The 20,938-nt window shown below is 42.6% G+C and overlaps 1 protein-coding gene and 2 non-coding genes across 18 annotated transcripts in view; all 3 read left to right on the top strand.

The window, feature by feature from the left end:
* The window catches only part of PUM1 (pumilio RNA binding family member 1), a 122,020-nt gene extending 104,305 nt beyond the window's left edge, over positions 1-17,715 (top strand). For 11 of the 16 annotated variants that reach the window (XM_057703251.1, XM_057703243.1, XM_057703174.1 and 8 more), the window contains 6 exons: positions 564-698; positions 3,885-4,022; positions 6,334-6,459; positions 7,626-7,747; positions 12,333-12,525; positions 15,861-17,715. In XM_057703251.1, coding sequence (XP_057559234.1) covers positions 564-698; positions 3,885-4,022; positions 6,334-6,459; positions 7,626-7,747; positions 12,333-12,525; positions 15,861-15,992 — 846 coding nt within the window. In that variant the 3' untranslated portion in view covers positions 15,993-17,715. The remainder of the gene's footprint in view (positions 1-563; positions 699-3,884; positions 4,023-6,333; positions 6,460-7,625; positions 7,748-12,332; positions 12,526-15,860) is intronic. The other 5 variants (XM_057703260.1, XM_057703205.1, XM_057703236.1 and 2 more) reach the window with 2 other exon arrangements.
* On the top strand, positions 1,613-1,697 carry LOC130843037 (small nucleolar RNA SNORD103/SNORD85). Its single transcript, XR_009050692.1, has one exon. It is a non-coding gene; the product is annotated as a small nucleolar RNA SNORD103/SNORD85 (small nucleolar RNA).
* On the top strand, positions 13,395-13,479 carry LOC130843029 (small nucleolar RNA SNORD103/SNORD85). The gene has a single exon (XR_009050691.1). It is a non-coding gene; the product is annotated as a small nucleolar RNA SNORD103/SNORD85 (small nucleolar RNA).
* Positions 17,716-20,938: the final 3,223 nt, after the last annotated feature.

Genomic DNA, 20,938 nt, shown 5'->3' with positions numbered 1-20,938 from the left:
TATGGTAATATGAAACAGTGTATTCAGAACAGAGTGTGCATGTGTGCTTTGATTTAAACTTCATAGAGATGAAAGAAGAACTTTTTTCAGCTTATGGGGCGCAGACAACTGAAGTGATGTACATTTGCTGCAAGAAGTTCTTGAATCTTCCCCAGACATCATCTAAAGCCTTAAATAAACAATGTCTTCCATGTGTACTGTTGTTTTTAGAATAAATGTAAATGCTCTTGTAGTTGATGACATATAGGTATATGTAATAGTATTGATGAGTTAAGGGCAGCTTTGAGGAAGTGCCTATTTGTTTAGCAGATAGTAGTAGTGAAACTACTGCAGTTGGATATCAGAGACGTTTTTTTAACATTAAAAAGAGTTCCTCATAATCAGAGGCTGATAACTACTAGCTTGAAGAAACGAAGGCTTTTTAAACAAAAGGTTTAGTTTATCATAGGTGACAGGGCTAAAAGAGGTATGCCGATGGTTGATACAGAATAATGAATGCTTTGCTTTCTCTGGTTTCTTTCTTTCTACCTAAGTAATGGTGTTCACCCACACATTATGTCTAGTTTGGCAGCCTTGAACAGAAGCTGGCTTTGGCTGAACGGATTCGAGGCCATGTCCTGTCATTGGCACTGCAGATGTATGGCTGCCGTGTTATCCAGAAAGCTCTTGAGTTTATTCCATCAGACCAGCAGGTAATTGTAAGTTTCCCCTTTAACTTTTCTCTTGGTGTTTGATGTTTCTTCATTGTACATGTGGTGAATCTCATAAATTTGTCAGTCTTTAGTTTTCTTTCACAGTTTTTCTTTGGTGCTTGTGGCTTCTTTCTGTGCATGGCAACCATGAACTGTGCAATTAATTTTGTAAGTTGATAGTGGATCAAGTGTCTTGTGTTAAAACCTGTGATTTCAAACACTCTTCCCTTTGATCAGAACTTAGTCTTTAGTAGCTGTGATTTTAGAGGTGGGTTTTTTGTTTGACAAGAGTTGAAGCAGGTAAAGTTGTCATTTTCTTCTACCTGAACTGACCACCTGAACAAACCAGACTTTTTTTCCCAACCCACCTTCCAGTTTTCTTCACTTGCACCCTCTTATTCATTCATTCCACCACCGTTTACTGAATGTGCGCCTGCCCAGGGCAGCACCTGGCCCAGCCTGTTGACCTGGTGCCCACTGTGCGCCAGCATCGGCACAGAGATGGCCGAGACTGAGCCCTGCCCACGGAGCACGCCGGGGGAGGGGTGACAGGAAGCAGTGGTGAGATGTGAGAGCACATGCTCGAGGCTTTGAGGGGAGGCTTTGCAGGAGGAGAAGTCCGGGCTACAGAGGAGTTAGACGAGAAAAAAGGGGCAGAAATCTGAACTGTTGGGTGCTGTGAGTGGGAGCTGACACAGAAAGCACATGAAGAGGCTGGTGGCCTCAGAGCCGCCACGGAGCAGGTCCCACCGGCCCCACACAGAGCACGGGGCCCAGGAAGCCCGACCAACCCACAGGCAGGTGTGCCGCGCTGTGTGTGCGCCGGGCAGTGCCGTGAGCTTCAGGTGCTGCTGATCTGAACCCTCAGCCTTTGGACTCTGAATTCACCCAGCCCTTCTCGATGGAGGGGTTGGCCTTGGTCTGGCAGTGATGAGCCACTTGCCCTCTCTGAGAACAAAGTTCAGTAATGAGACTCTTTGCTATGGACTCAAGTTCTGAGCCAGACAAGGCACCCACCACCTCCAGTTCAAAACAGAACGCAACAAAACACCTCGATGGTGTTGGTGATGGCAGTTGAAGGCTGGGGAGTCCAAAGTCTGTAAGCTGTGAGACTCAGGCATGTCGAGATGCTGGTGGAGGCAGAGGGGATGCTGGAGACACACAGCAGGTTGGGAGTTCATTCATTTAGTGCCCAGTACTGGAGATGGAGCAATAATAAGAGGGAGTTGTGTGTAAGTAAGTAGAAGCAGGGTTGAGGCTTCTAGTTTGTTTTCTTCTAATGGTCAGATCATTGTCAGTTTTAATTTTCCTTGGGATGTTCAGAGGTGAAAATTTGATGGTTGAATCTTTCCTCTTTAATTTTCTTGTTTCTTTTGAACATGGAACTTTTTTTCCTCTCTTGACCATAATGCCAGCTACTGAAAGCAAGCAGGAAATTACGGTTTCCCAGGTATTTCCCCCATCTTTGCCCTCTCCCATGATTATGGTAAATTGTTGATTTTGTCTCCAACTTTTCAGATTTTACTTTGTTGTTGTTGTTTGTTTGTTTTCTGATCCAGTGGCTACATTGTAGTGGTTTTTTTTATCTCCCTTCTCTTTCCTCCTGGCTGTTGTTCTTTCTACCCTGTATTCCTGCCTATCTTTTCCTGGTCTGGTTTCTCTGTGATTCTTATTCTGGGTCTACACTACTGTTCCTGGTATGAATAATTTACTGTTTTCCAGATGTAAATGTATTTTAGGTGAGATAAACTCATCTTCAGTGGAGTTTTTACCTTTTTGGACTGAAGAAAATATTCAGAGAAGCCACCTCCCCTTCATTTTGATTATTAGATGTGTCCCTTGTGTTTATATGGGCATCATCCTCTATCATTCTCATAATTATATTTCCATAATAAATTATTCTTTTCTGATATTTGATTAATTGCTTCAAGAAACCTTCCTGAGTCTGTTGTCTTTTGCCTGTTTAGTCCCTGGCATTGTAGTCTTATATTTCTTTAATTAGAAAATCTTTTAGTTGCTTTGACATGTTTAACATCTCAGGGATTTAAGACATTGCATTCACAAATGTCACCATTTTAAACTGGCTTGTAGTCTTCTGCCATAAATATAGAGTCAGCAGAGTGGAGCTAATATATAGAGATTGTATACAACAAGGAAATTGGGCAGCAAGTACCAGAGCCCAGCCGTTGTGTAGGTATTCAGCTTAATACCTGAGGCCTGAGACAGCGAGTTTGGGGATGGGGTCCAGTCAAAATCCCAGTATCTCTCTTTCGGTACCCTTGTCACCTACACACACACCTGTACACACACACAGTCACTCACTCAGTGTTTGGCCTTCTCCTGTACTTCCCTGAGTTTGGACACTTTTCATTAACTGCGAGTACTGTTCCAGCTGACGTTGTATTCGGGCCTGGTGGAAAGATCATGTTGGAGTCACAGACCCAGGCTAGAATTCTGATTCAGTCACTGTCTATAGTTTTAATAGGTTCCTTAACCCCTCTCAGACTCAGTATCTTCATATATTCACATGTATGGGTGGCGGGAGATGTTCAGGGTAATACTCAGTTGACACGTGGTTTGCTGACGTGGTCTGTTTTGCCACACAAAGGAATCAGATTGCTTGGGTTTGAATTGTGGCAAGTCTAGGTCTGTGTTTTTTTCACAAGTCAGCTAATTTGTCTGTGCCTTGATTTCCTCATCTATAGTAGTGTCTACTGCATAGGATTGTGAGGCAGATTCTGTGAGTCAAAGCATGTTAAGCACTTAGAGGTCTGCCTAACCTAGAGTAAGCTCTGGATTAATTACTGTCATTTTTAGTAATATGTACTTTACAGGGTTGTCATGGTGAAAACATAATGAGTTGTATGTGAAATCCTCTAATACAATGTAGTTGATTTGATGTAGGCTTCTTTCTATTGAAGATGACTGCATTTTTTGGTAACTCCCAGAGGTCTTTTGCAAGTTAGAGAACTTCTCTTAAGACTGGTTATTGTTATAGGAAATTTGTTAACGCGTGGAAAAACTCCGTCCTCATTTGTTACCAGGTTGTCAGAGTGCCACAGCTGACTTGTCCCACTTTTATTGTCATGGATTCCCTGCTCGGTGCTTCTGTGTTTGGTAAGGAGAACATTGACTATCCAGATGTTTGCTCTCTGTGATTCTGGTGGTGCTTTCTTTCCTTGTCTCCAATAGAATGAGATGGTTCGGGAACTAGATGGCCACGTCCTGAAGTGTGTGAAAGACCAGAATGGCAATCACGTGGTTCAGAAATGCATTGAATGTGTGCAGCCCCAATCTTTGCAATTTATCATCGATGCATTTAAGGGACAGGTAAGTGACTTAGGAAAGAAATAAGGGAAACAAGTTGATGGGTGTTTCCATTGTGACCAGAGAACAGGATGGGGTTTGTGAAGTGTTCTAAAGGGCTTAGTGTATTTTAGACCGCAGTAAATAGCAGTCCTATTCGGTGGTGTCAGGTACCTAGCTCTGTGCACCCAAGGCTCTTCCCTTAATTGTCCGTGGATCTTCTCTCCATCATTAATGCAGATATCTGCTCATGTCAGGATGAGATACTGCCATCAGGGTTGTTAAGATTGTCTCATATTTAAAGAATAATTTTTTTCCTTTGGTTAAGTACTGTTTATCTTGATATTTAAAAGTTCTTATGTTTTAAAATTCAGGTCATTTACAGAACAAATCTTATAGGTTATGTGTGACTATATATTTAAAATAACAACATGCTTCTTAATTTTGGGGGTTTGGATGCAGTGATCAGGTTGGTTTGAACTCCATTCAGTGGCACACAACCAGAGGTAGCTTCTAATTTCTCCTCTTTACTTGTATATCATAAGAACCAGTGTGCTTTTAGCACCAACTTCCAAGCAGAGTTGATATTTTGTCATACCATAGTTTTTCCAGAATTGGCTACTATCATTAATTTCTTTTGCTAAAAGACAACCTTCTCCCAGTCTTCTAAGCTAGGTGGGACAAGAGAGTAAAGATACATCTTTTTTGGATGTGTGAAATTCTTCTTGTTTTTCTCTCTTTTTTGAAAATGGGGAAAAATTTGAAATACCAAATAGATTTTTAGGTGTAGTCATGGGTACTGCTAAAGCCTAGATCGAAGTGAGATTTCAGAATTGTTTAGGTTTTGGTGTTTGCTCAATTACGGCAGTGGTTAAGTAGATTACAGACACTAACTCAAGGGTTATTGGGATTTTCTGAGTTAATTAAAAAAAGAGTAGATCTGTTTACTTTACATTTGCGTGTGTGTGTGTGTGTGTGTGTGTGTGTGTGTGTGTGTGTGTGTGTGTAAAATATACAAGAAAGTAAAAGGATTAAGCCACTGAATGGGAGAGAATATTTTCAAGATGGAAAATGCCAACAAATTGATATAAACAACTCCTGAAATCAGGAGAACAATACAAATTAATGCAAAAATGGGCCTAACGCATGAAAGACAGAGGAAACACAGATTGCCAGTAGACGTATGAAAAAATAATTCCATTAGTAATTAGGAAAATGCAAAATAAGACCATTTTCTTTCTTTTTTTTTTTTTGGCCGCGCCATGCGGCATGTGGGATTTTAGTTCCCCAACTAGAGATTGAAACCCCTGCCCCTTGCAGTGGAAACACGGAGTGTTAATAACTGGGCCGCCAGGGAAGTCCCATAGACCACTTTCTACCGTTGGCTGCTGTGTATTGGTAGGAATGTGAGATCTGGATACACTGATGGTGGGAATAGATCCATTCTGGAAAATAATTTAGTATCTTTCAAAGTTCAACATTTATATTTCCTGTGATCTAGCACTCCTGGCCTAGGTATATACCTGATGAAATGTTTGGTCATATACACTATGAGATGTATTTAGACATGTTTAAAGCAGTAGTATTCTAATCAGAAAAGACTATCCTATTCAGGAGAGGATTGGATCATTCAAAAAAAAAAAAAAAACAAACCCTAAACTTTTCCTGACATTATACTATACAGATATCAGAATAAATGATAGAAGCCCACAGTATTATGAGTAAATATTTGAAACATAATGTTGAGAGAAATAAATCAAATTGTTCCAGACTGTGAGTGTTTAGTGTTTTTATGAAGCTAAAATTCAAAACATTACAGTGTGGTTATGTGAAAGCATTCAGGCTTTGATCCCAGACCTTCTTTTTTCTGTTTTTTCAACCATCCTTTGACGCTGTGGACTCTTAACTGTGTTTTCTATGACCTCGACTTATTATTCTCTTTTCCTTTCTGAGTCAGTTTTTTTGGGGATGGTCCTTCTTAGCTCTGAATTTATGTACATCTATAAATTCCTAGAATGGATTTAAGAAATGAGTTTATCCTCGCACATACATACACACCTTATTATTTGTGGAGAGAACTCAGATGCCATGCTTGTAATTTGGTCTTTGCAGTCAGAGTAGGAAATAAAATCCTGGCTCGGTCGTTTATTATCTGTATCACCGTAGGCAGGTTATGTAAACTTCTAGGAGCTTCAGTTTTCTTGTCTGTATACTGAGAATAATGATGACTCTCTCTCATTGGGAAGATTAATGGGTAATGTATATAAACAACACTGAAGGATTAAAAGTGGCAACTGTTATTTTTGGCTCTCTTGTTTGTGTTGGTCTGCCCTAGGTGTTTGCTTTGTCCACGCATCCTTATGGCTGCCGAGTGATACAGAGGATCCTAGAGCACTGTCTCCCTGACCAGACACTCCCCATTTTAGAGGAGCTTCACCAGCACACAGAGCAACTTGTACAGGTAGTGGAGTGGCCAGTAGAGTAACTGCAAACATCCGTGGGCTTGTGTGTTTTCTCAGCACAGGTATTTGTTCTAGAAGAGGTTGTGTTTAAAATGCCCATTGAAGCTCTGGGCAAGTTTTCATTTATACCAGCCTGGTTCATAGTTTATGAATATGGGTAATGAGTAGAACCCTGCCCTTGGAGTTGAGATCTACCAAGAACTGTCAAAATCCAGAGCTGTGTTGTGATTAAGCTAGCTGTGGCCGCTTAGGCAGGCCGTTTAGTCTGTCCGTTTCTTCTCTGCAAAGGAACTAAATGGATTAGTTGATTCTTCTTTCTAGTTTTGATACCTTGTCTTGCTTCTACTGAAAAATGTTCTCCCACATCATACTATCTGAACACTTTCTACATGTAGTATGTTGTCCTGAAGCAGTTTTGGGGCAGTGTTTGTTGCTTGCTTTGGTGAGAAATATGAAATTATAAATGTATTAAGTATTCATTGTAAAAAAAAAAAAGATCGAAAGTTCAGAAAGTAGCAACAGAATGAAAGAAATTGTCCATAATCCTACCATCCGGAAGCAGACTTATTTGGCATAGGCACTTTTTTTTAAAGTATTATTTGCATGTTTTAAATTTTTTACATCTTACAAATAAAGATTTTTGCCTTTGGAATTCCTTGCTCTTACACACTTACTCTTTCCAAGCATCTTTCACTTGAGATGAGCATCTCCATTGTATGCTTGTGATGTTATTTAATTAGGTGTCGTCAGTATTTCCAGTTTTTCTTTGTTAAAAGACAGGTGCAGAGACCCATTTGTACATTTCTATTAGAGAGAAAAATAGCTCTTTATTCCCACCTACTTTCTTTTCTTCTTTTTTTTTTTTTTTTAAATGAGAGGAGGCCTACTTTTTTGTGTATAGTACTATAATGAAAACCCTGACCAGGACCTTTGGGTATAAATATATATAGAAACATTCCATTGTCTAGTAATAATGTGTTCCTGTTTTGTAATGACAGGGAAAAATTATCACTACCTATCCATTTAAAAAATTATTATGTGTTCGTGAGTATTTAGGTAAGGCATCATGATGTTTTAGAAAGATAGATGTTGATTAGATGTAAGGATTTAGGTAACATAGAGCTTGTTTATATAAATTTAAAAATTTCTCTTGTTTCTCAAACAGGATCAATATGGAAATTATGTAATCCAGCATGTATTGGAGCATGGTCGTCCTGAGGATAAAAGTAAAATTGTAGCAGAAATTCGAGGCAATGTACTTGTATTGAGTCAGCACAAATTTGCAAGGTATGTGCTTTGAATTACGCAGGCTGTTTTCCAGAAGAGGTGATTAAATAGTATTTCAGGTCTAGAGAAATTTTCATCTTTTTTTTTTTTTTTTAATGTTTATTTTCCTCAACATATACATAGCTAAAGAAGTCAAAGAGTTCTACTACAATGTGTGAAACGTAAGATGTCTCTTAGTGAGCTCCTCACTTGCCTAGAGTTAGCTACTTTGAAATCTGGGGAACATGTTTCTAAAACATATATGTTTTGTACTTTGGTAAATTGGGTATTTCATTAACTTGTTTGGGATTGTGAAATGTTCTTTATTCAATTTCCTCCTTGGTACATGAATTAAGAGGCAGGTAACCATATCTAAGTATAGGCCTTAATATTCTTAAAAATTGCTTTTCCAGTCTTCATATCATACCAGCCCAAGAATAAAATGTACTAGTTATTCCCAGGTTGTGAAAGATGTTTTAGGTAACTTACAGGTGGCAGAGGTTGGTGAAGAAATTGATGGCGCTCCAGCAGGTTAATGGTGTGATATTCTGAGTGGAGTCTGCATATCCTGTCAGACATATAACGTAGTACTCTGTATTCTTGGAATATTTTTCTTCTCTATTGCAAGGCAGGTGTGACTCATACAACCTTGATGTTTTTGAATTGTTCACGTTTAGTTTGTGAAATCTTACAACATTACAGCATGGAAAATTGAGAAAAAAAATAAAAGCACCCACAGATCCAGTGTCTTAACAGTGCCTAACCACATCAGTCATCTCTTAGATCTTGTATTGCTTTTTTTGAACATTTGCCAGGAGGGAAATAGGGGACAGAATCCCTTAGGTCTCTTTTTCGGTCACTGTTTTATTTACTTGTTCAGTATATTTAATATCTTACCCTTGGATATAGCGTTAAGTATTAATTAATATTAAAATAGAGTTGTGGTCTGATAATGACTGAGCAGGTACTCTGGGCCCAACCCTCTCACAGGTAACAATTAATAAATTGCTGGCAAAATGCCAGAAACTACCTGAAGACATTAGAGAGTGACTGAGAGTAGAGAGATAACCAGAGAGGAGTAGGGGAGGTTGTTGATAGTTGGAAGGTTAATTGCACTGGGGAAATCTCCTCCTCCTCCACCTCCTTCTGTTTTTTGGCAAGGGGGAAATATATAATTGACATGTAACATTGTGCAAGTTTAAGGTGTACCATGTGTTGGTTTGATACATTTATATGTTGTAAATATGATTCCTACCAGTAGCATTAGCTGTTATCATCTCAACATAGTTATGATTTTTATGTTGAGACCCATTAGAGATCTAGTCTGTTAACAACTTTGAAATTTATAATACAGTATTGTTGACTATAATAACAAAAGTTTAGCCTGTAGGCACTTCCCAGTCTGCTCCCGTTGGGTTCCTAAGTTGGGATAGAAAATCTCCAGTGTTTCCAGAAGGCAGACTTTAGGGCCACCATGACCATGGGAGTGACAAAATGACAGGAGAGAAATTCCAGAAAGGAAGAGAACCAGGGAGAAGGAGGAAGTCTAAATTTAAACTTTCTAAATATCTGGTTGACTCCTGAACCGCGTTTGTGTAGGACAAACTTGAGGCAACCCAACTAAGGCTAAAAGAATTGAACTGTGATTTCATCTGCTGCCTACTGCATGGGAGAAGTTTGCAGTTTGTGTTCAGCCAAGTTAACTGCATACCAGTAAAGAGGTGGGGGGGTAATACTCTTAGGAGGAATATGACAACTCAGTTTATACAGTGCATCATTTGCCACGTCTAGATAACAGGAAGATGTGACCTATACTCAAGAACAAAGAGAAAAATAGAAAAAACCCCCAGTGAATAGTTCCATAGCATCCAGATGTTGGAGTTAGCAGAGAAGGATTATAAAGCATTTTATAAAGCTATTATATTTTAAAGTAATTAGTATTTAAAATACTATGTTTTAAAGTATTTAAAATGCTATATTATAAAGTATTTTAATTATACTCAAGGATGTAAAGGAAAATGTGCTTCTAGTGAAATGAAAAGATAAATGTTAGTAGATAATTAGAAGCTTTATTATAGAAAGAATAACATGGAAATTCTAAAGTAGAAAAATAGAACACCTGAAATAAAATTCACTATGGCTTGAAGAGTAAATTAGAGATAACAAGAACGAGCCAGTAAATTTGAAAATAGAATAATAGAAGCAAACCAATTGAACAGATTAGTGACCTTATGACATTTTTGATACAAAGTAAATTTTTCATCAACTTTGAATGCATAGGCATGTGCACACACACAAAACTGAAGATATATTGCCTGTAATTAATTCTGATACTTTCTATTCTGTTTCATGAAAAAAAGGGAAAAACTAGTCTCAAATCACTAAGTTGATTTCATCACCCACAAATGGGTTGGCAACCATGGTTTCAGAAACACTAGAATAAACTTTGAAGTCTGGAACAATATGGATTGTGTGTTAGGGTGGAAGGAAGCCTTTGGCCAAGTGAAATCTTGATCAGTGATCCTACTAAGTGGCGGTAGCTGGTCTACCTGCTTATTCCTTTCTTGGAAGACAGGTCACTGTTGAGGATTCAGTCCTCCAGCCAGAAGAATGAGTGTCCTGTCCCCAATCTAGTTTAGTAGAAAATCCTGTTGTAATTCTGACCACTTTGTAGGGGAAGCAGGCCTTGGGTAGATGAAGGTACAACCCAGCCAGGCATTTCTAAAAAATGATGAGTTCTTTGCCTCAACATTTGGCGTTCATGCTACTGACCAGCTCAGTAATGTCTTTTTTATTTATTTATTTATTTATTTTTTTGGCACACGGGCTTAGTTGCTCCGCGGCATGTGGGATCTTCCTGGAGCAGGGTTCGAACTCATGTCCTCTGCATTGGCAGGCAGATTCCCAACCACTGCGCCACCTAGGAAGCCCATCAGTAATGTCTTAATTCCCTTTTCTGCTAGGGAGAAGCCGGTGGCTATTAGGAGATTCACTTCCACACGCCATACCTTCAGCTCATGCTAGAATTGCATAGCACTGTGGAAGGAAGGTGGGGGGAAAAGTTTTCCCATATTGCTGCTGTATTGGAAGGGAGAGGCTATTGTCTTAAACGTAATCGATTATCGAGCTTGATTTACTCAGTGTATCTTAAGAAGAAAGATTGAAAAACACGTCTGGTAGGATGATAGTTCTTGAACATTTTAGCTTGAGAATTTTATTTTCTAAATAAAAGCGTGTGTATAATAAATGCTCAGTATGCTAAACTCCAGATAACATGGAGCGGGTCCTTTCAGAGCTCCATGGAACCAACACCCTCTTATGGTTTAAAAACCTCTGGAGTAGGGACTTGTTCTGATGATGGTTATTTGTGATGACTGTTTAGTTATCTGGCAAGCTGGCCTTTGAAAAGAGTAAGACACTATGTCTGCCTTCTGGTGCTCTTGGAGTAGGTTATACCTACTTTTTTCAGCCCCTGAAAGCAAAATTAAGACACATGGGTGAAATTTCAGGGAAGCCTATTTTATTTCAGTATGTAAAGAATGTTTAACAGAGCCATTCACTCGTAGGTTGCCCTAGAATCACTTCCAAATCATTGGAAATTCCCAAGCAGAGGCTAAATGGCCATCTTTCAGGATTGTCAGAAAAGAGCCCTCTGCATTAGCTAGGTGTGAAAGTTCCTCTTCTACTTGAGTGTTCCATGATCCAGAGGAGCTCTTCTCCCAGTCGTGGACTCTTTGTAAAGCTTTCAGCTGCCCACCGACCACATGTGCTCTCTGCCAAGTATTGGCTCCAGTAATACAAATACAAAGAATAAGTATTGTTCTTTTTCTTTGACATCACACAACTTCCTCATACCCACAGAGCCACAGACGCAGAGTAGTGCTGACTTACAAAACTAAACATTCATGAGTAATCAATCACTGCTGGATGGTGAGTGCCCTTTAGTGTGGCTGGGTGTAATTCCATCAGCCTCTACAGTCCCTCTCGATGGTAGAGGAACTCTGATTTATGGAACCATGTTTTTTTTCCTTTCCCAAGATGATATATCTGTGAAGTGTTTAGAAATGCAGACATACTTGGGGGTAGTTCTTGTTCTTAAGAGGCAGCGTGAAGTAGTTGAATGAGGGCTGTGGTTCCTACTCATGTTTTCCTTCACTCAGTAATAAGTTTGTAGAGCTTTTCTTAAGTGCTTAGCTTTGCGCTTGGGACCAGGGATCTAGATGTGAGTGAGACTTGTCCTGGCCTCATTAAGCTCACGGAGGTGAGGAAAGAATTGATAGACTTTGATTCCTGTTGGAATCATGCTCATTAACGAATTCAGCTGTTAACCAGTCTTGTGAATCTTTACTTACTCTCCGGGGCTTGTCACCCTCACCTGTTAGAGGGTTGGGTCTGGTATACTCCAAGCCCTGGTCTCGGCCGTGCTTCATATTGGAGGTCACAGATGGCAAAGGTAGAGTCTCATAGAGCCAAACAGATGAGGAATTAATCTTCCAAAAATATTAAGTTCTCTTTTGCTGCTGATCCTGAGGTCAGGGCAGAGGCCAGACAAGCACAGCCTAACGGGGTCCCTCTAAGAGCTGTCCCTGGATTTTTCTCATTGCAGCAATGTTGTGGAGAAGTGTGTCACTCACGCCTCCCGTACGGAGCGCGCTATGCTTATTGACGAGGTGTGCACCATGAACGATGGTCCCCACAGTGCCTTATACACCATGATGAAGGACCAGTACGCCAACTATGTGGTCCAGAAGATGATCGATGTGGCAGAGCCGGCCCAGAGGAAGATCGTCATGCATAAGGTAGGCCAGGTTGCACAGGTCTCAACCAGAGAGTGCAGAGCCCTCAGTTCTTCTCATTTCTGAAATGCAAAGGACAGGGGCATCTTGCTTCTTTCTGCAGAGTTTGTCACTGGATCATGTCTCATGATGTGCGTCTTTTTCCTTTTGTCTCGGATGGCCGTTATCCCTCTGCTCGCTGCCCCTCTATCAATAACTCACCGGTGGGGGTGTTAAACTCAGTCTTTGTGAGGGAGTCCCCTCCCTCATCTTCAGGCCATGTTTCTACCCCTTGGCTCCTAGGAGGCCAGCTTCTTGGTCCAGCAAATCAACCTGCTTTGCCTTATTTCCTTTGCTCTCTCTTCCCTCTCATCATTCATTCCATCACTGTTTACTGAATGCGCGCCTGCCCAGGGCAGCACCTGGCCCAGCCTGTTGACTTGGTGCCCACTGTGTGCCAGCATCGGCACAGAGATGGCCGAGACTGAGCCCTGCCCACGGAGCACGCCGGGGGAGGGGTGACAGGAAGCAGTGGTGAGATGTGAGAGCACATGCTCGAGGCTTTGAGGGGAGGCTTTGCAGGAGGAGAAGTCCGGGCTACAGAGGAGTTAGATGAGAAAAAAGGGGCAGAAATCTGAACTGTTGGGTGCTGTGAGTGGGAGCTGACACAGAAAGCACATGAAGAGGCTGGTGGCCTCAGAGCCGCCACGGAGCAGGTCCCACCGGCCCCACACAGAGCACAGGGCCCAGGAAGCCCGACCAACCCACAGGCAGGTGTGCCGCGCTGTGTGTGCGCCGGGCAGTGCCGTGAGCTTCAGGTGCTGCTGATCTGAACCCTCAGCCTTTGGACTCTGAATTCACCCAGCCCTTCTCGATGGAGGGGTTGGCCTTGGTCTGGCAGTGATGAGCCACTTGCCCTCTCTGAGAACAAAGTTCAGTAATGAGACTCTTTGCTATGGACTCAAGTTCTGAGCCAGACAAGGCACCCACCACCTCCAGTTCAAAACAGAACGCAACAGAACACCTCGATGGTGTTGGTGATGGCAGTTGAAGGCTGGGGAGTCCAAAGTCTGTAAGCTGTGAGACTCAGGCTTGTTGAGATGCTGGTGAAGGCAGAGGGGATGCTGGAGACACACAGCAGGTTGGGAGTTCATTCGTTCATTCAACAAATGCTTACAAGCACACATGCTCTATAGCAGGCACTCCTTTCACCAGGGCACTACGCTGGTAGACAGAGCAATGTTGTAGACCGTTACACTGATGCTGGGGAAATACTGGGGAGGGCTGTGGGAGAATGTGGAAGGGTGCGGCTTGTAATGTGAGGGTGCAGAGAAGGCTGCCCAAGAGAGTGACATTTAGAGAAGGCTGCCCAAGAGAGTGACCTTTGAATAAGGTCCTGAACCTTTCCAGGCAGAGGGAACCTAGTGTGTGAAGGCTCGGAAGCAGGAGACAAGACAGTGTATTTGAAGAAGTGCAGGAAGGCCAGTGGGACAGGACTCGGGTGCCAAAATCACATTTATGTTTCAAATAATGGTCCTGGCTGATGAGTAACTTGGAGCAGGGGAGGCAGCAGGAGATGAGACAGTGAGGACTGGACGGGGGACTGTTAAAATAGTTAAGAGATGAGTGGCGGCTTTGGGATTGAAGAGAAGTGGACAGAATGGGGCTTAGCAGCTGGTTTGATTGAGGAAGTTGAGACAGGAGGAAGAGTCCCAAGAATGTAAAAATCTAAGCGTCTTCAGTTCTTTCACTTCTAGGCAGTAACTGTTTTAGGAAGAGGAAGCATTGAGAGTGGAGGAGGTTGATTACTTTTCATTTTCCTTTAAATCGGGTGAAAAGTGTTGTTGAGCAGTGTTGTACACGCACATGAGTTGTTAGTGTTTTGTCTGGAAGAGGAAAGGTGTAAAGGTTAAGTGCCTGGACTCACCAGTGAGCCAGTCCTGAGGGTAGACAGGTGAGTGAATTGAATTTCACTTAGTTTCTAAAAGAAGACTACCGAAAGCAAGGGGGCTTGGAGCCTTGAGTTCTAGTGACCAAAACATTAGCTGTGTGCGTAGTCCAGACTGCAGCCCAGATGAAAGTGTGGCATCCTATCTACAGATGCGTTTAGGAAGGTTAGGCAAATGGTCAGGGTCACACAGCTCAGAATTTGAGCCAAGGACTGTGAATAGTTTCGCAGGCAGGCTCCTAGGTGAGCATATAAGAGCTGATATGGGTCTGTGCCCTGTGTGCGGTGCAGAAGTGGTTTCTAGAGCCGCTTGACCCTTCCTAGCTTTGAGGACACAGCTAAACAGACAGAGTAGTCTGCATGGAGTGCTCATGCTGGAGAGCACGCATCTGCCCTGGTATGCTGTCCTGGGTTTTGAGTACGTAAGTGCGAGCTGCTTTGGGGAAGCAGGTTAATGTGGATCTTCACTGTCTGTGTAGAGGTTGGTAGTTATGGAAAGGATTGTGAACACAGTGTGTTAGGTGCTGTAGCTGAGTTACGTAGAAGGCTGCGTGAGCTCACAGAATAGAAAAGGGGGTTCCAGAGAGGAGCACTTCCCGAGTTGTCTGGGATGCACAGAACTTGTGGTCGTGGGTCTGCCGCAGGTGGGGAGAACTGAAGACATGCTTGTGGGGCTGAGCTGGACGTGCTGGGAGAGCATGAAGGATGAGACCGGAGCAGAGCTGTGAGAGCACAGTGGGGAGAAAAATAATTTCTGGAGGGAAAAAAAAATTTTCTGGAGGAGCCAGATAGTGGGGGGCCCATACCTCTGCTGTCCCTTATTAGCCATTTGACTTTAGATGAGTGACTTCACCACTGTGCCTCCATTTTTTCATCAGTGAAGCGGAGATAATCACACCTCTCTTATGAGGTTTCAAAGTGAACAGTGCTTGGCTCGTGTTAGTTTTATTGTCATTCTTTGTAGCTTTCTGTGATTCTCTATGAACCAGAGAGCAGGGTCAGGTGGTGAGTGCAGGATTCATGGTGCCCAGCTGCTCAGGAGAGCTGAGGTGCCCTGTGGCGGGGCAGAGGGGCTGAAAGCCTCCCTCAGGGTGGCGCAGTGCAGGCAGTGGTGAATGGTGTGTGTCTCTCTCGGGATGCACTTTCTCCACATACCATTCTGGAAGTGGTCTGTGGCCGTGTGACCTGCAGAGCTCTCATGTCCTGAATCAGCGCTCAGGATAAGAGCTGCTCTCCTCACCTGCTGGGTCAGTGTAGCTCAAGAACTCAGGTGCTCAGGCTGAGCCAGTGAAAGGTGTTACTCATGGGGCGTGTGTGCTGGTGCCCTGTGGTTTCTGGGAGCAAGTTACTCAGGAGACGGTCCAAGCCTGTCTCAGGCCAGAGTAAATAACACAGACTGTTTTCTTCCCAGATCCGGCCCCACATCGCAACTCTTCGCAAGTACACTTATGGCAAGCACATTCTGGCCAAGCTGGAGAAATACTACATGAAGAATGGCGTTGACTTAGGGCCCATCTGTGGCCCCCCTAATGGCATTATCTGAGGCAGTGTCACCGCATCCCCTCATTCCCACTGACCTCACTGGCCCACTGGTGAATCCAACCAGCAACCAGAAATGTTCTAGTGTAGAATCTGAAATGGGTAAGTGGTTGCTCCAGGATTACCCTCTCCTCCCAAAAAAGGAATCAAATCCACAAGTGGAAAAGCCTTTGTAAATTTGTTTAATTTTATTACGCATAACATGTACTAATTATTTTTTTTAATTGACTAATTGCCCTGTTGTTTTACTGGTGTATAGGATACTTGTACATAGGTAACCAATGTACATGGGAGGCCACATATTTTGTTCAATGTTGTATCTATATTCCACATGTGGAAACTTTCAGGGTGGTTGGTTTAACAAAAAAGTTTAAAAAAAAAAAAAAAAAAAAAAGGTTTTTAACTCATTTGCCTTGCTGGCAAGTTTTGCAAATAGCTCTTCCCCACCTCCTCATTTTAGTAAAAAAGAAAAACAAACAAAAAAAAACCTGGGAAGTTTGAATTTTAGTTAAATGACCCCGAACTGGCATTTAACAATGTTTATAAAAATATATATATAAATATATATATAATGAAAATCATTTCAGAGTTGCGAAAGCTTCGGTTTATGACATTAAGTTTATGAAACTTCTAAAAATTGCCTTTTTTGGAGACTACTATGCTGAAGAAAATAATGTAGTCTGTTTTGTGAGGAGGAGATGTGAGCACCCAGAATGTCTTTCAAGGCCAGGCAGGTATAATTGTTTACTGCCTACTGGATTTTTTTCTGTTAACATTGAAAGGCAAAATCTGATTATTTAGCATGAGAAAAAAAAATCCAACTCTGCTTTTGGTCTTGCTTCTATAAATATATAGTGTATACTTGGTGTAGACTTTGCATATATACAAATTTGTAGTATTTTCTTGTTTTGATGTCTAATCTGTATCTATAATGTACCCTAGTAGTCGAACATACTTTTGATTGTACAATTGTACATTTGTATACCTGTAATGTAAATGTGGAGAAGTTTGAATCAACATAAACACGTTTTTTGGTAAGAAAAGAAAATTAGCCAGCCCTGTGCATTCAGTGTATATTCACACCTTTTATGGTCGTAGCATATAGTGTTGTATATTGTAAATTGTAATTTCAACCAGAAGTAAATTTTTTTTTTCTTTTGAAGGAATAAATGTTCTTTATACAGCCTAGTTAACTTTTAAAAAGGAAAAAATAGCTTGGTTTTATTTGTCACCTAGTCTGTAGCAAGATCCTTTCTAAATGTTATTCAAGATGATTCAGTTCACACTAGTGGGTTTTTTTTTTTTTTAATCCTAAAAAAGTAATGTTTTGCTTATTTTGTGACAGTCAGAAGGATGTGCAAAGTTCAGCCCCGCCCTAACTTTCCTTACAATCAGAGCCCCTCTCACCTTGTAAAGTGTGAATTGCCCTTCCTTTTTGTACAGAAGATGAACTGTATTTTGCATTTTGTCTACTTGTAAGTGAATGTAACATACTGTCAATTTTCCTTGTTTGAATATAGAATTGTAACACTACACGGTGTACATTTCCAGAGCCTTGTGTATATTTCCAATGAACTTTTTTGCAAGCACACTTGTAACCATATGTGTATAATTAACAAACCTGTGTATGCTTATGCCTGGGCAACTATTTTTTGTAACTCTTGTGTAGATTGTCTCTAAACAATGTGTGATCTTTATTTTGAAAAATACAGAACTTTGGAATCTGAGTTTGTGCTTTGTTATTATTCCAATGTAGTGCCCCAGGACAGACAGCCTTTTCCTTGTTTGTGCCTCTTTCTTTCTGCTTGTTTTGTTTTTGTTTTGTGAAGGGGTTTAGCCTGACCATTGCTTTCAAAATCAAAGACATCCCATATTAATCAGGAGGTCCAACTTCTAAAAAATCACAGCATTCACCTTCCTGGGCCCGGAGTCAGCTCGGCCATCACAGGGAGCATCCTCAAAAAGCCCGAGCCCCACGATCAGCCTGGTTCTCTGTGGTGCCCTCCATTTGCTCCCTCTGGCCTCTGTACCTTTTGTGGGTCCAGGGTCTAGATTAGAATCCAACAGATTACAAATGTCTCCTGGCTAAGTGTTGGCACCTAATTTTCTGAGTCAGGGCAGTGGGTAAGGCATCTGTCCAGGCCTCCCTGCCCTGAGGCAGGCCCCCTTTTCTCTCCTTTGTCCAGGCTGCTCCTGTCTGCACCCTGCCCTTCTCTGCCCGCACGTCAGGGCTGGCGCAGTATCCTAGCTTCCTCATTTCAGCATCACATTGGGGACCTCTTCCAGCTTTGAGTTCAGGAGGCTCTAGCTCACTGAGGTACCTGTCACCTGTGCCTTAAGATGCCCACCTTCCCTTCTTTACCACCTTTGCTTCAGAAGCAGCTTTGGCAAAAAATCACCACTGAAACGTAGACCAACGTTGGCAACTACAGGATGGGCTCAGCCAGGGGCACTGAAAGTAGAGTGTCAGGGTGGGTGCAGAACGAACTTTGCATGGTCCCCTCCCAAGGGTAAGGAGCAGTCACTAGCAGGCCTTGTGGCCCCAAGAAGAAAAGGAGGGAAAGGTAGCTGAGATAATGGAGGTTTCAAGTCCAGGTCCTGATTGTGCTTTAGTGATTGTAATTAGGTCATTCCCGAGCCTTCTGAGGCTGTAGCCGTCATGGGCCCACTAGAGAGAGCGTGCTGGAGGTGGCTCTGGAGTCAGGCCAGGGTTCAAATACAGGTCCCACTACTCATCGTGTGGGCTGGTGTGACTTCACCCGATCTTTAAACTGAATTCCTTGCTGGACATTGTGGAAGGCAATATTACGTGTATATGATGTGGTTCTCACGTAGCATCATGGAAAGTTACAGCCATTAGATGGTTATAAGGTTTTACTGGACCCTTGCAGAAGCCATGTACATGTAGGTGGAGTGGGAGGCTTGGATTTCTTTCTCTCCCATGGGTCTACTGTCTTTGTGACCTTGAGATGGTAATTTTGCCTGTCTTAGCCTCAGTTTCCTCTTCTAGAAGATTGGAGTGATACCTCACGGAGCTGAAGTAAGATGGAATTGTTAATAAACATGTCAAGTGCCTGGCACTTGCAAGGCACTCATGTAGGTTTTCTTCTTTTCCACCTGGACTATTTATACTTGGACTTTGTATTTTTTTTTTTTTTTTCCTCCTCTCCTTTTATTCTTAGCATTTAGTGAAATGTTTTTTGTTTGTGTTTTTAGTGTTAACAAAGCAAGGTGCTAGGTTAGAAATGTGATACCTCCCCTGCCTTACTTCAATCCTGTGAGGCCTGGGGAGGCTTTGCAGTCCGATAAATACAGGATTTAGTCCCAATTTCCTTTTATTACCTGGGTCATCTCCCTGAGGCCCAGTTTTCTTCTTTGTGAAATGTGGGAAAAATAGTACTTTATGTCCATGGTTGTGAGGATGAAATGAATTACAAGGCTTAGCAGAGTGCCTGGCACCTTGGCATAACAAATGAGTAGTATTTATTGTTTTTTTTTTAACCTTTAATATCACTCATCCAATGGCTGTACACGGGTTTTGGTGAACAAAACAATCCTTGTCCATTGAAGTTTACATACATAAAATCATTTGTCGTGAACCATCTCTGTGCCAGGCACCCAGGAGATGGTTTTTACATGTTCTCTCATTCCTCACAACGGTCCTGCAAGGAATGTGCTTGTCCTCATCTTGTAGGTATGGAAACAGGTTCTGGGTTCTGATGCAAGTCTTTGGGTCAGACTAACACTTGGCCTGAGGCTTTTTCCCTTGGCACCTCATGGGAGGGATTGGGGCTGGGGCGGACCCCTCCCTCTGCGGGATTGAGTTTCGGGGAGCAGGCTGAACCTCATTGACTGGCTGCGAGTACCAAGTGCTAACAAGTCTGCCCAAGGATGTGAGGTCCTGGGCTGCCACCACGTAGACACCTGCTTTCTTGGTCTCTTCTGGAGTTCCTCCAACATGGATTTCTCACACTTTCTAGACGAATCCTTTACCCAGTCACAGGGCTTTACAGTTTACAGAGCACATTTATATTTGTGATGCCTTTGATCCTCTTGAAAGCCTTAGGGAGTCAGGTAAGGTAGACGTTACCAGCCCATTATTCAAGTGAGGCGTTTGAGATCCAAGCCACACAATGAGTCGATAGCCAAGTATGGATTTTATCTGAAGTTTCCTGACTCCAAGTTGAGGGCTCTAACCATGCCGTCTTGCGTGTGCCAGCTGTGACTTCATATAGTTACCAGCTGTAGCCACACGAGGGTGCTGTTGCCTAAAGAAAGCATTATTAAAGAGGCCTAAGGGCTCAAGGCTCCAAGGTCAGAGCTGGGGTGGCTTTCCCCTGGCTTGAGGGGTTCCGGAGTGAGGAGTCCCATCCAGACACCTGAGGTCTGGCATCTGCCCTAAAACTAAGCTTCCCCGCCTCCCTCCCTCCCCAGCTTCTCCTGGCCAGAGAGCTAGTTCCTCACTCTGGCTGGGGATGGCAGGGTATCTGGCTCACAGACCCTAGTGTTGCCTTTGACTCACTGTGTAACCTCTGGCAAATTGGTTTCCCCAGCTGTCACCTGGCGCGGTAGCCCAGCCCTGCCACCCTGACAAGGCTGGCCTGAGGTCAGTTGGCTGGGCCTGAGGAGGGCGGCCCCATGCCTCTGTTAATGTGACCCGAGGCCCTGGTGCCTCTTTGGAGGCTACATCTCTGGCTTATGCATCAAGCTCTCAGACAATGAACACTTCCAAGTCTTTTTATGACCCACAGCTGCCTAGCTTCAAATCCCAGATCTCCCAGCCCTCTGTGACCTCTGTGAGTCGTTTACCCTCTTTTAAATGTGGATAATAATAGTTCTACCTCACAGGGCACGCCGGAAGCATTTGGCACAGAGCTGGGCACACAGCAAGTCATACATAAAAGTTGTTACTATTATTATTTTTATTATTGCCTCCGATTTTTCTCTGCT

The sequence above is a fragment of the Hippopotamus amphibius genome, chromosome 1, assembly GCF_030028045.1.
Source record: "Hippopotamus amphibius kiboko isolate mHipAmp2 chromosome 1, mHipAmp2.hap2, whole genome shotgun sequence".
Lineage (NCBI taxonomy): Eukaryota > Metazoa > Chordata > Mammalia > Artiodactyla > Hippopotamidae > Hippopotamus > Hippopotamus amphibius.
This window is presented reverse-complemented; position numbering and strand designations above follow the sequence as displayed.